This window comes from Saccopteryx leptura, chromosome 2, assembly GCF_036850995.1.
Source record: "Saccopteryx leptura isolate mSacLep1 chromosome 2, mSacLep1_pri_phased_curated, whole genome shotgun sequence".
Taxonomy (NCBI): Eukaryota; Metazoa; Chordata; class Mammalia; order Chiroptera; family Emballonuridae; genus Saccopteryx; species Saccopteryx leptura.
The window spans coordinates 364,633,330-364,647,298 of NC_089504.1; the positions used below are offsets into that span (position 1 = coordinate 364,633,330).

At 49.1% G+C, this 13,969-nt stretch overlaps 1 protein-coding gene and 1 non-coding gene across 2 annotated transcripts in view; one reads left to right on the plus strand and one right to left on the minus strand.

Moving 5' to 3' along the window:
- Positions 1-1,045: 1,045 nt before the first annotated feature.
- AKAP10 (A-kinase anchoring protein 10) overlaps positions 1,046-13,969 on the plus strand; it is a 50,093-nt gene continuing 37,169 nt past the window's right edge. Inside the window, exons 1-2 of the mRNA XM_066364964.1 lie at positions 1,046-1,326; positions 13,881-13,928. Coding sequence (XP_066221061.1) covers positions 1,239-1,326; positions 13,881-13,928 — 136 coding nt within the window. The 5' untranslated portion in view covers positions 1,046-1,238. The remainder of the gene's footprint in view (positions 1,327-13,880; positions 13,929-13,969) is intronic.
- Positions 3,081-3,156, minus strand: TRNAS-AGA (transfer RNA serine (anticodon AGA)). The gene has a single exon. It is a non-coding gene; the product is annotated as a tRNA-Ser (tRNA).

Genomic DNA, 13,969 nt, shown 5'->3' on the forward strand with positions numbered 1-13,969 from the left:
GAGCTTTGGATAGGAATCCTGTCTCCTTTACTTGCTGCAAAGAAATAAAACTGCCTCGGACAACCAACCACATGTCGTGTCTGAACAGAGCACCCTCAAGAGGTGAACAAAACCAAAACAGAGAAATCAATTCGTCTGCTCTGATTACAGATGGTGAAGAACCCGAGTTCTAGTGACAGCCTCGGTTTCCCTATCTGTCCCCTGGTGGCCATCATCGATGTTAAAAAGCCGGTCACCCTTGGCTGGGTTGTAATGGTCCCCCTTCGCAGCGGGAGCTCAAGGTTAAGTTACGAACGACCCGGCCCCCCGAGGTCCTGGTGGGGTGGCGAGAGGCCCCGAAAGGGGGCGGGCTTGTCCCGCTCTGGCTTAAGGAGGTAGGTAAGGGGACGGTCACCAAAGCCACAGGCTAACGGTCCGTGAACAAGGCTGGAAGGACGAGTCCCCGGCGTGTGCGGGGGGCGTCCCGCGAGGCTTGTTTTCTGTGCCCCTGAGCCGGAGCCCTCGCCGGGCTTGGCACATATGGGAAGCATCAACTCCCATATGTGCCTTGACCGGGCGAGCCCAGTGAGGCCAACCCTCTCTCACTGCCAAGGTCACGGACGGAGGGAGCCAGGGCAGCCGCATCACACAGGCCATCTGGAGGCTCCCGGTGTCCAGCGGGGGCGCCCGGTCGCCTCCGACCGCGGCCGGAGGGGCGGGCCCAGGAAGGCGGCAGCGGCGGCGCAGGTGGAACTGCTCTCGCCCGCGGGCACCTGCGAGCCAAACTGGAACCGAGAAACCAGAGGGGCTGAGCCGGCGCGCGGCGGGAGCCCGACCTGCCCGGAGGCGCGCTCCGCAAGAGGCCCCGGTGGCGCCCAGGCCGAGGCGGCTCTCGCCCCGGACCGAGAGTCGGGCAGAGGAGACCCGCGCCGCCCCATCGGGCGCGTGCCCGTCCCGGGAGGCTGCGCTCCAGCACGCACGCGCGCGCACGGGCACGCGCACGGCACGCGGGCGGCGCAGGCACGAGCGCGCCCCCGCACCCCGGCACGGGGGTGGGGCTTCGGGCGGCCTCCCGTGAAGCCTCGCGCGGCCGAGGACCGGAACTCCGGGCTGGCGGCTTGTTGATAATATGGCGGCAGGCGCTGCCTGGGCATCCCGAGGCGGCGGCGGCAGCTGCGGGGTCCACGCCCGGAGGAAGGGTCTCTTTTCGGGCTAGTACGGCGGCCTCTGCAGACCCGGCAGTCCGGGCCGGCGGCTGGATGAGGGGAGCCGGGCCTTCCCCGCGACAGTCCCCCCGCGCCCTCCGCCCCGACCCGGGCCCCGCCATGTCCTTCTTCCGGCGGAAAGGTAGCCAAGGGGGCGCCGGCAGGGGGCCGCCCGGCCTAGGCAGCGGCGGGGCGGCGGGCCAGCCCGGGCTCCCTGCGGGCGGCGGCGGGGACGGGGCAGGGGGCCTCCGCGGGGGGACGGGGGTCACCCCCGGGGCAGAGTGGTCTGTGGGGACGTCTGCACGTTACCGCCCGTGGGCGTGAGAGTCGCTTTCGAGGACAGGGGGCGGGGCGCGCGCGTGTATGTGAGTGTGCGCGCGCGTGTATGTGTGTGCGCGTGCCCCGGGTCACAAGGAGGAAATGCCTTGGGTGCTCTGTTGGGGACGTCTCTGCCTCTTCAGAATAGTGTCGGTTTTATGTCTAAAAGCAACATGTGAAATAACCATTTGTTTTCTCCAACGAGTGCTACGACGACTTTCTAAGAGTTCCCCTTTTTGGGGGAGGGGAGATGGGCGGGCAGGTCGGGTTCTGCTGTTCCCTCCATGGATGGCATCGCCTGGCGTATGACTGAAAAGTTCCCCAGTGAAGAAGGCTTGACTTCTTTTGATAACGTAGCACAGGGGTCGGGAACCTTTTTGGCTGAGAGAGCCATGAACGCCACATGTTTTAAAATGTAATTTCGTGAGAGCCGTACAACGACCCGTGTACGTTAGGCATTATCCAATAAAAATTTGGTGTTGTCCCAGAGGACAGCTGTGGTTGGCTCCAGCCACCCGCAACCATGAACATGATGGATTGTAATACATGAGAATGTTTTATATTTTTAATATTATTATTTTTATTAAAGATTTGTCTGCGCACCAGATGCAGCCATCAAAAGAGCCACATCTTGGCTTGCGAGCCATAGGTTCCCGACCCCTGACCTAGCAGGTGTGTGAACTACTGGAGCTCCTGGCTTGTATAAACAAACGACCTGATAGTTCTGATTTTCTGTGTCGGTTAACAGCTGTTCAGTTGTTTGTTTTTTAAGTGGAGGCAGGGTGATTTTGGGTGTGTGCTGTACGCTGGATTGTTGCATTTCATTAAAAACAACAACAAAAAATACATATCAAAAGGGAACAGGGGCTTCTGGGAACACAGGGGTTCTTGTATCAGTGCTTCCTGCTCCGGAGAGAGCAAAAACTGGGCTTGGGAAAAGGCACTAAACTCAACTACAACTGAATCACGGAAACTTGGGCGCACATGACTACTAGCGGTGTCACCTGGGACAGAAAAGTGTTAACCGACTTTGTTCTCCGCTGTCAGCTGAGGATTAGATGTTCCCCAAAGGCTCCATTCAATGAGGACTGAATGAAAGAATTCCTTTTAAATGCATCCCAGGTTTGGGGACTGAATAAAAACGCTGCTGCTGAATGAACGAAACCCCGTCGAGTGGTACAGGGAAGTCGAGGACCCTGTAGTCAGTGACTGTCTGGTTTGTTGGATGGTTTTGATGTGGTTGGTTTTTTTTTTTTTTTTTTTTTTTTTTTTCATTTTTCTGAAGCTGGAAACAGGGAGAGACAGTCAGACAGACTCCCGCATGCGCCCGACCGGGATCCACCCGGCACGCCCACCAGGGGCGACGCTCTGCCCACCAGGGGGCGATGCTCTGCCCATCCTGGGCGTCGCCATGTTGCGACCAGAGCCACTCTAGCGCCTGGGGCAGAGGCCACAGAGCCATCCCCAGCGCCCGGGCCATCTTTGCTCCAATGGAGCCTTGGCTGCGGGAGGGGACGAGAGAGACAGAGAGGAAAGCGCGGCGGAGGGGTGGAGAAGCAAATGGGCGCTTCTCCTGTGTGCCCTGGCCGGGAATCGAACCCGGGTCCTCCGCACTCTAGGCCGACGCTCTACCGCTGAGCCAACCGGCCAGGGCTATGTGGTTGGTTTTAACGGGTGGAAAAACATTCTTTGTATAATGAGACAGATTGCACGTTTCACAGTAGACTGTTGTCTCTGTTTAGTCGACAAGTACTTTTGAATGTCTACGGCTTGCCAGGCACTGTGCTAGGTCCTTGGGAGAGATCACCGAACAAGACAGTGCCCGCACCCATGGAGCTATTTGATCTCTCTCTCTCTTTCTCCCTAAGTTGAGTGAGGTGTTTTGAAAGAGGTAACTTGACAGAAGAAACATTTAGGTTGGATGTTAGAGAAAGGCTTCAGTAGGTGACCTTGAGATTTAGAGCTGAGGAGGCAGCAGGGAGAGGCCGGGAAGAGCATTCTAGGCACAGAGAGCTTGTTCAGAGGTAGGGAGGCGAGAAGATGTGGTGCCCTCCGGAAAGGAAAGGAGGCCGTGGCACTCAGGCCTAGAGAGAGAGACGGGTCACATGATTCAGAACTTTGTAGGCAAAGTTAGGTTCTTACTCTAAGTGCAGAGACAAGACTCAAAGTTTAAAGAAGAATGATTTGATCTTTATGTTTTAAAGAAGATGATTGTAGATGGTTTTTGGAGGGAGACTGAATGTAACAAGAGTTGAAGCTGGAGATGGTCTTATTCGGGATCCCATCCGAGTCTTTTTTTTTTTTTTTTTAAAGATTTTATTCATTTTAGAGAGGAGAGAAGGAGAGAAGAGCAGGAAGCATCAACTCCCATAGGTGCCTTGACCAGGCAAGCCCTCAGCGTTCCAGGTTGACGCTTTATCCACTGCGCCACCACAGGTCAGGCCTATCCAAGTCTTTACATACCATGTTTAAATACTTTCCCATGTGCTCATGACTCCCAAAGATTGTCTCCCCCCTAATCCAAACTGGCCTGTCAGTTGTCAGTCCACTGTGTACCTCTACCTAATAGATCTCTACTATTGATAAATATACTATTAGTGGATAGTTATACCTCTTGATAGATATGCTAGACTGCCTAATAGATAAATACTTAACTTTATCTAAAACTTAACTCCAGATTTTTGTTCTCTTAAACCTGTCCATCAGATTTTCTCATTTTAATAAATTTCATTTCTATCTATCTATCTATCTGTCTATTTATTTTTACAGAGACAGAGAGTCAGAGAGAGGGGTAGACAGGGACAGACAGACAGGAACGGAGAGATGAGAAGCATCAATCATTAGTTTTTCGTTATGCATTGCGACACCTTAGTTGTTCATTGATTGCTTTTTCACATGTGCCTTGACCAGGGGCCTTCAGCAGACTGAGTAACCCCCTTGCTCGAGCCAGCAACCTTGGGCTCAAGCTAGTGACCTTTTACTCAAACTAGATGAGCCTGTGCTCAAGCTGGCGACCTTGGGGTCTCGAACCTGGGTCCTCCGCATCCCAGTCTAGCACTCTATCCACTGCGCCACCGCCTGGTCAGGCCATTTCTGTCCTTTTAATTGCTCAGGCTAAGATTGGAGTACCTTCTTGGACCTTTCTCCCACTGCTACTCTGTATCTGACCCAATAGCAAATCTGTGAGGTCTACCCTGCCAGAGGTAAACCACTTCTCACCGTCCCTGACCTGAACGCCCTCCGCTAGGCGGTCATCTGTTTAGAATGGGTGGTCAAGGAAGTCCTCTGAGAGGATGCCATTTCCGGTCTCAGCTTAAATTTCAAGAGGAAGCTGGTTTTATGAAAATTGAGGAAGCAGCATTATTTTGCTTACGATGTGGTTTCCCTTCTTTCATCCTTGACCCCTATGGTATGATATCCAAAATGCCACTCGTCGGGTCCCTTCAGTGGCTTCCTGTGCGTGGCCCTCGTAGAGGTTTCATTTCCTCTTCATTTTCACCTCCTGCTCTCCTCCTCCGTCACGCCTCCGTTTACCTGCCCTCCTGGTTGTCAGGTGTGTTCCCACCTCAGTGCCCTGGCACTTGTTTTCTCTGTCTGTCTGGGAAGCTCTTCCCCAAACACCCGTCTGTTTCCCTTCCTCCTCTCTTCAGGTTTTCGATGCGTTGGCATCCTCGTGAAGCTTTGTTGGACCATCCTGGTTAAGATTGCAGTTCCTGGCCCCCAACACGCCCATCCAATGCCTTACATTATTTTTTCTCTATAGCATTTATCACCCTCTGCTCTACTATGTATTTTATTAGAATGGACACCAACTTTTTTTTTTTAATGGCTGAATCCATGTCTAGGTCAGTGCCTAGAATATAGTTAGGAATTCAGTAAATATTTGTTGAATAAGTGACCAAATAAATAAATATCAGCTAGCAATGAGGGCTGCCGGGGAAATTTAAAGTGATGTGGGGGTGGATCACCAGGTAACAGCCTGCATTCGGGGACAGCTTGTCTGAGAAGGTGCTGTTGAGAGAGATCTCTGAGGAGAGCCAGCTTGGTAAAGATAAAGGGACTGCGTTCTAGCCAGAGAGAACTGGTGGTGCAGGTGCCCTGAGGCCTCAGGCGGGGTGAGCGCCCTCTGTGCAAGGGGCAGAGAGAAGCTGGAACGTACTTGGAGGGGAGAGGAGTGGGGCATGTTTTAGTTGAGATAGTGTGACTTGAATAAGTGATGGAATGAATAAAAGGTGGGGGAAGGCTTTGGGGTCAGGGCTTGAGGCAGGGGGATGGGGAATTCCCTTTGGCAGGTGTGAGAATGCAGCACCTTGGACATCCGTGTGGACTTGTTGGGGAAGCAGTTGGATGTACAAGCCTGTCGTTCCAGATGGAGTTTGGAACTTGAGATCTGGATTTAGATGTACTTTGTATAAATGACAGACATGGAACCAGATAAGATCGCTTAGGGAGTATATAGTATAACATGAACTCGTTAGGTTGAAAGGCTAAGCTGCCATAGCAAAGAGACACTGGAGTACAGTGCCTCGGACAAGACAGACCTTTCTCTCTCTCCTGGAGCAGTCCAGGCCCCTCACCATCGGGGGCTTTGCTTCATGGTCGTTCTAGGACCATATTCCTCCTCCCTCGTGATTTCTCTTTCCCTTGGGTTATGGTCTGTTTTATCAAAGGCAGGTCATAGCCTCTTCTGTCTGTCCTCGGTCCTCTGACCCATAGTAAGGGGAAGAAGTGTGACGGAAAGAGAAGCTTTGGCCAGAAAATGGCAAATACCATTTTTTCTTCCCAGTCTATCCATGAAAGCCTTGTCATGTGGTCATAGGTAACTGATAAACCGGAGTGTTCCTCAGGTAAAGATCTGGTCTCATCTTTACGTTTTAAATATTTCATAATAAAAAGAAACATACACATAAGAAAAAGCATAGTAGTACAAAATAAGGTGGCAGAAATAACCCTAAATGGATGAATAATCACAATAAATGTAAATAGACTAAAATCGCTATGGCTAAACATCTAGTAAAGGTTCATTTAGCTAAAAGATGAAGACTCAGGTTGGGTGATAAACCAAAATCCATCCATAAGCTATATATTAGAGACACAAGTAAAACATAAGGGCATATAAATTGAAAATAAATGGGTGAATACACTAGACAAATATTCACCAGAAGAAAGCTTGTGTGGCCGATGAAAATACTTTAAAGCATAAAGCATTTTGGGGGCAAAAAAAGTCACTATAGCCTGACCAGGTAGTGGCGCAGTGGATAGAGCGTTGGACTATGACACTGAGGACCCAGGTTCGAAACCCCGAGGCCACTGGCTAGAGCGTGGGCTCATCTGGTTTGAGCAAAGCTTACCAGCTTGAGCCCAAGGACACTGGCTTGAGCAAGGGGTCACTTGATCTGTAGCTGCCCGGTCAAGGCACATATGAGAAAGCAATCAATGAACAACTAAGGCACCGCAATGAAAAGTTGATGCTTCTCATCTCTCTCTTCCTGTCTGTCCCTATCTGCCTCTCTCTCTGTCTCTGTCACATACACACAAGTCACTATAGCCTGACTAGTGGTGACACAGTGGATAGAGCGTCTACCTGAGACGCTGAGATCCCAGGTTTGATCCCGGAGGTCACCAGCTTGAGTGCAGGCTCACCAGCATGAGTATGGGGTCGCTGGCTTGCATGTGGAGTCATAGACATGATCCCATGATTGCTAACTTAAGCCCCCTGGTCAAGGCAGTAGGAGAAGCAGTCAATGAAAAACTAAAATAACATGACTATGAGTTGATGCTTCTCATCTCATCTCTCTCCCTTCCCCCCCTTGCTAAAAAAAAAAAAAAAAAAAAAAAAGAAAGTCACTACATTCTGATAAAGTGAACAGTGTACTAGGAAGATAGAATTCTGAACTATGTGGTTTGTACCTTATATCTGTCTCAAAATATATACTGTAAAGCAAAATAATAGAGTTACCAGGAGAAACCAACCAATTCATAGTCATGGTTAGAGTTTTGAGAATGCCGTGTTTTAGAGATCAAGAGCAGTAATCACAGTAAGTAGAAATAGGCTAACCCAGACAGTGAAAAGATGGTCATCTTCAGATTGGATCCCTGCTCTGTACTGCTTACATATGTAAAAGATTGTGGGGGCCCTGGCTGGATAGCTCAGTTGGTTGGAGAATAATCCCCATATGCCAAGATCGTGGGTTTGATCCCCAGTCAGGGCACATACAGGAAACAACCAATGAATGTATGAATAAGTGGGACAACAAAGCGATCTCTCTCCCCCTCTCTCCCTCTCCCCCCTTTCCCTGGCCACACCCTTGTCCCTTTCCCTCTGTCTCTCAATAAAAATTTTTTAAAAGCATGAGGTTAAAAGTAAAAGGATGGGGATATACATCATGAATATACAAACAGAAAGCTAAGACAGTCTTCACAATAGCATAAACATGAAAAAACGAAGTAAAATTAAGTTTTGGGAGGGGGAAGGGAACAAATGAGTCATTTTCAGGTAATGATTGTATACAGTGTGTTGTAAAGTCATGGTGCACTTTTGACCAGTCACAGGAAAGCAACAACAGATGACAGAAATGTGAAATCTGCACCAAATAAAAGGAAAACCAGTTTCTGTAGGATGATGTGGCAGCATGTGCGCATATGCAGATGATGACATAACACCGTGTATACAGGGGAGCAGCCCACGGCCATGCCAGTTGAGATGTGGACGGTAGAGAGGAAAGTTCAGTGTGTTCTGTGGCTCACTAAATTAGAATCCGTGACCAAAGTGCAACGTGAATATTGGCGCGTTTGTAACGAAGCGCCGCCACATAGGAATAACATTACTCGGTGGGATAAGCAGTTGAAGGAAACCGGCAGTTTGGTGGAGAAACCCCGTTCTGGTAGGCCATCTGTCAGTGACGAGTCTGTAGAGCAGAGGTCCCCAAACTTTTTACACAGGGGGTCAGTTCACTGTTCCTCAGATTGTTGGAGGGCCGGACTATAAAAAAAACTATGAACAAATCCCTGTGCACACTACACGTATCTTATTTAAAGTAAAAAAACAAATGGGAACAAATACAACATTTAAAATAAAGAACAAGTAAATTTAAATCAACAAACTGACCAGTATTTCAATGGGAACTATGGGCCTGCTTTTGGCTAATGAGATGGTCAATGTGCTCCTCTCACTGACCACCAATGAAAGAGGTGCCCCTTCCGGAAGTGCGATGGGGGCCGGATAAATGGCCTCCGGGGGCCGCATGCGGCCCGTGGGCCATAGTTTGGGGACCCCTGCTGTAGAGGCTATACGGGATAGCTACCTAAGGAGCCCTAAAAAATCTGTGCATGAGCCCACATCGAACTGCACTGAATAGGTATGAAACTGGGAGAGTTTTCCTTTTATTTGGTACAGATTTCACATTTCTATCATCTTTTGTTGCTTTCCTGTGACCGGTCAAAAGTACACCATGACTTTAGGCGACCCCTGTGTTTTGGTCGTTCGACCCCCGCCGGGTTCGCAACCCACAGGTTGAGAACCGCTGGGCTATACAGTTAACTACTTGAGGCTTTGCAGGCCAGATGTCTCTGTCTCACTATGTAGCCATAGATAGTATCTAAACAAGTGGACATGGCGGTGCTTCTGAATGATTTCTCTGTAGCACTTAACACCTTCTGATGGCGTTTTACCCAGTAGTAGAACATCTTTCAAAATAGAAATCAGTCGTTTCAAAGCCTGACACTGCTATAGCTACTAGATATATGTGCTATTCTAAATCCTTTGTTGTCATTTCAAAACTCTTCAGGACACATCTTCCCCGGGCCAGCAGATTCCATCTCAAGAAACTGCTTTCTTTGTTCATACGTAAGAAGCAACTCCTCATCTGTCACAGTTGTGTCATGAGATTGCAGCCATTCAGTCACTAGCCCGTTCTCTTGCTGTTTCCAAACTCCTGTTAATATTATTTTGACCTCTTCCCATGAATCACAAAGTCACAAAAATTTTTTTAATTAATTGATTTTAGAGAGACAGAGGAAGGGAGAGCAAGAGAAGCATTCATTTGTTGTTTCATTCAGTTGTGCATTCACTGGTCACTTGTCGTCTGTGCCGTGACCGGGGATAGAACCTGCAACCTTGGTGTTTTGGGAGGACACTGAAATACTGAGCTAACCGGTTAGGGCCACAAATGTTCTTAATGGCATCTAGAATGGTGAATCCTTTCCAGAGGTTTACAGTTCACTGCCCAAGTCCATCAGCGGAATCATTATCTGTGGCAGTTGTAGCCTTACGAAATGTATTTCTTTATTATATGCGGCTTAAGTGTCTGTTTGTCGCCGATAGCTTATTGGTTGCTTGCGTAACTGTACTAGCCAATGGGGTGAAGTTGCCACGGCTGAACGCAAATTGAGCAGGTCAGGGGGAAAGTGAACATTTGTTTGCATTGGCAATCATCTGCTTTTGAAACAATTTAAGGCTGAACACAAATTGAGCGTGTCAGGGGGAAGGCGAACATTTGTTTGCATTGGCAATCATCTGTTTTACATAAAAACTACGTCTTAACGTAATTTCTTTTAAGAATGCCTCCTAGAAAATACAGCACTGAAGAGGAGAGAAAAGGAGCTAAAGCTGCACAAAAATGGCTTTCTCGACAAAAAGAAACCGCTGAGCAGAGAAAGACAAGGCTTGCTTCAGATTTATAATATCTAGAACAGCGGTCATTTCGTATGACCGCCGGGCTTTCTAGTCTTAAATAATGACACGTGAAAGTCCGAAATGTTTTCCACTTGTTTATGCACTCCTTGACCCACGGTCTGTGGGATGGATGTGGCCTCAGCAGGCGTGAAAACAGCGTTAATATTGGCATCTCCATCAGAGCTCGGGTGACCAGGTGCATTGTTGATGGGCAGTGGTATTTTGAAAGGAATCTTTTTCTGACTAGATCTCAACAGAGGGCTTAAAATATTCAGTAAACCATGTTGTAAACAGATGTGCTGTCTTCTGGGCTTTGCTGTTCCATTTATAGAGCACAAACTGTAAATTTAGTATAATTCTTAAGGGCCCTAGGATTTTGGAATGAAAAGTGAACATTGGCTTCAACTTAAAGTCAGCGGCTGCATTAGCCCCTAACAGCCTGTTCTTTGGAGCCTGGCACTGACTTCTCCTCTCTGACTATGAAAGCCCTAGGTGGCATCTTCTTTCAAAATAAGGCTACTTTGTCTACACTGAAGATCTGTTGCTTACTGCAGCCCCCTCCTTAGTTCTCTCAGCTAGGTCTTTGGGGTGACCTGCTGCAGCTTCTGCACCAGCACCTGCTGCTCCACCTGCGCTTTTCATGTGACGGAGACGGCTTCCTTCCTTCCACCTCATGGACCAACCTCTGCCGGCTTCCAGCGTGACTCCTGCGACTTCCTCTCCGCTCGGCCTTCAGGGAGCTGAGGGGAGTCGGGGCCTTTCTCTGGAGTAGGCTTTGACTTAGGGAATGCTGAGGCAGGTTCCGTCTTCTCCAGACGCTGAGACTTTCTCCGCGTCAGCAATAGGCTGTCTTGGCTTTCGACATGCCGTTTCCACTAAGTTCAGTCACTGTGATTTAAAGTGAGACTGCCTTTCACTTGAACACTTAAAGGCCATTGTCGTTCCCAGTTGGGTTATTAGTTGGCCTGACTTCAAAGTTGTTGAGTGCCGGGGAGCAGGGAGGCCCCAGCAGAGGGAGACGGGAGTGCAGCGGCAGGAACACATGCAGTATTTATCAGTTAAACCCATTGTTTTATATGGGAGCTGTTCGTGGCATTCCAAAACAATGATAAAAGTGACATAAAATAATGAAAAAGTTTGAAATATTATCAGAATTACCAAAATGTGACACAGACACAAGTGAGCAAAAGCTTTTGGAAAAATGGCGCCTGTGGACTTGGCTGGAAGCAGGGTTGCCACAGACCTTCAATCTGTAAACAGTGCACTTAGCTATACAGTGCAGTTAAGTGAGGTATGCCCATACCATGTTTGTAATTTTTAAAGATGTGCAGAATGATAGCACGATGGTGTGTCATTTATGAGAGAACAGAAAGACCAGCACAGGAACAGGTTTGGGGAAAGATGGTGGTGCACTTACGTCTTGAATTTAAGATTTAAAAGGATTTAGACTAGAGATACAAATTTAGTAATAGCATATCTATGGTATTAAAAGCCTTAAGAATGAATGAGATTATCCAGGAAATAGAGATACAGGAGTAGGCAAAAATAATACAAACTGGTACTACAATAATTAATAAATAGTAACACAAGAATAAACTCTGTCTTACATTCTCACAACTGTAAACCTACCCATGTCCACCCTGATACGTGGTGAACAGAAAGGGGACCCAAACCCTTTCCCCTGGGAACTCCTGTGGGCGGAGGAGACGTACCAAGAGGTTTGTAGACAAAAGAAGGAGCAGAGAGGATGGTGGGGGGAGCGGGGGGGGGGGGCATCGAGAAGCCAAAGATGATGGTGTTTCCAGCAGATGGAGTCTGCTGGCAGATCGGCGGAAAGGGCTGCGGAAAGCAGCGGCCCCGCCCCGTTTCCTCCTCTTGTTTCCCTGACAGCAGTGACGGGTGCCCGAAATGACCCTATTTTTGTCCATGTTTCTGCACATACTTACACGTGAACTTAATTTCTTGAAGGCAGGACCATCTTTTCTGAGCCAGGAGAGTATCTGGGACATAATAGGCACTCAGGTATTTATTGATGGATTGATTTATCAGATACTATGAGAGCTGGTTGTTTCCTGCTCCTAGCCTTTAATGTTTTTTGTTTGTTTATTTGTTTGTATTTTTCTGAAGTTGGAAATGGGGAGGCAGTCAGACAGACTCCCGTATGCGCCCGACCGGGATCCACCCGGCATGCCCACCAGGGGGCGATGCTCTGCCCCTCTGGGGTGTCGCTCTGTTGCAACCAGAGCCATTCTAGCACCTGAGGCAGAGGCCACGGAACCATCCTCAGTGCCCGGGCCAACTTTGCTCCAATGGAGCCTTGGCTGCGGGAGGGGAAGAGAGAGACAGAGAGGAAGGAGAGGGGGAGGGGTAGAGAAGCAGATGGGCGCTTCTCCTGTGTGCCCTGGCCGGGAATCGAACCCGGGACTTCTGCACGCCAGGCCGATGCTCTACCACTGAGCCAACCAGCCAGGGCCGCCTTTAATGTTTTTAAGAGCACAAGGCGAGAGATGGTTACATTTCGGGATTTATTTTGATAGGCTTTTCATGGTGAGGTTAAAGAAAATGTAAACTCAAGGAAAGAGGGTTAAAGTAGTCGCATGTGAGATCCTGTAATAGCCCCAGCTGGCCTGGGGGCTGCCACGCACCTTCCTTTCTTGAAAATGTTGTTAGCATATCTGCAGTAGAATTGCCAAAGTTTTGTGTGATAGAGATTGTATAGTTTTTTAAGAGCCAAACTGTTAAGCCTTGAGTATTAGAGGTTTGGAATGTTTGTATTTGATGCTGTGTGGGGAATCCACAAGAACTCCACAACCAGAGAACTTTCTTCAGCACACATCTAAGTAGTGGGTGGTATGTGGCAATAATGTTAGCTAACACCCTAAACTTCCTGTGTGCCAGCTATGCCTCTAAGCCATTTACAAGTATTTATTTTTTCATCCATAACCCTCTAAGGTAGGTATTATGACTATTGACCTTATGTTATAAATCAATGAAAATTAAGACCCAGAGGAGTAAAGTAACTTGTCCATGATCATATGGCTGATAGGCGGCAGAGCTAGAATTTGAGCCCAGGGGTTCTGACGTCGTCCCTCCGTAGCACACTCAGTGTTCTTGCCTGAATGCTGCTCAGAGGTCGCTTCCTGGAGAGGCTGCCCCCAGCGCTGTGTGCTGGACTGCTCCCCTGCGCTCCTCGCCCCCGACGTCGTCCCTCCGTAGCACACTCAGTGTTCTTGCCTGAATGCTGCTCAGAGGTCGCTTCCTGGAGAGGCTGCCCCCAGCGCTGTGTGCTGGACTGCTCCCCTGCGCTCCTCGCCCCCGACGTCGTTCCTCCGTAGCACACCCAGTGTTCTTGCCTGAATGCTGCTCAGAGGTCACTTCCTGGAGAGGCTGCCCCCAGCGCTGTGTGCTGGACTGCTCCCCTGCGCTCCTCGCCCCCGACGTCGTCCCTCCGTAGCACACTCAGTGTTCTTGCCTGAATGCTGCTCAGAGGTCACTTCCTGGAGAGGCTGCCCCAGCGCTGTGTGCTGGACTGCTCCCCTGAGCTCCTCGCCCCCACTTGTAGGGCTGTGAAGACTCGTCTGTTAGGATAAAGCTGTACAACTTTGAATACTTATGTTGGAATAAAGCTTGTCTAATTTTTACAATGTGTAGAGTGGATCGTTTTTTACTGTAAAGGTTGATCACAATGCTCTTTTATCTTCTAGTGAAAGGCAAAGAACAAGAGAAGACCTCGGATGCCAAGTCAGTTAGAGGTGAGTTCAGCGACATCCTGTTGTGTTAGAAAGTGATGTGC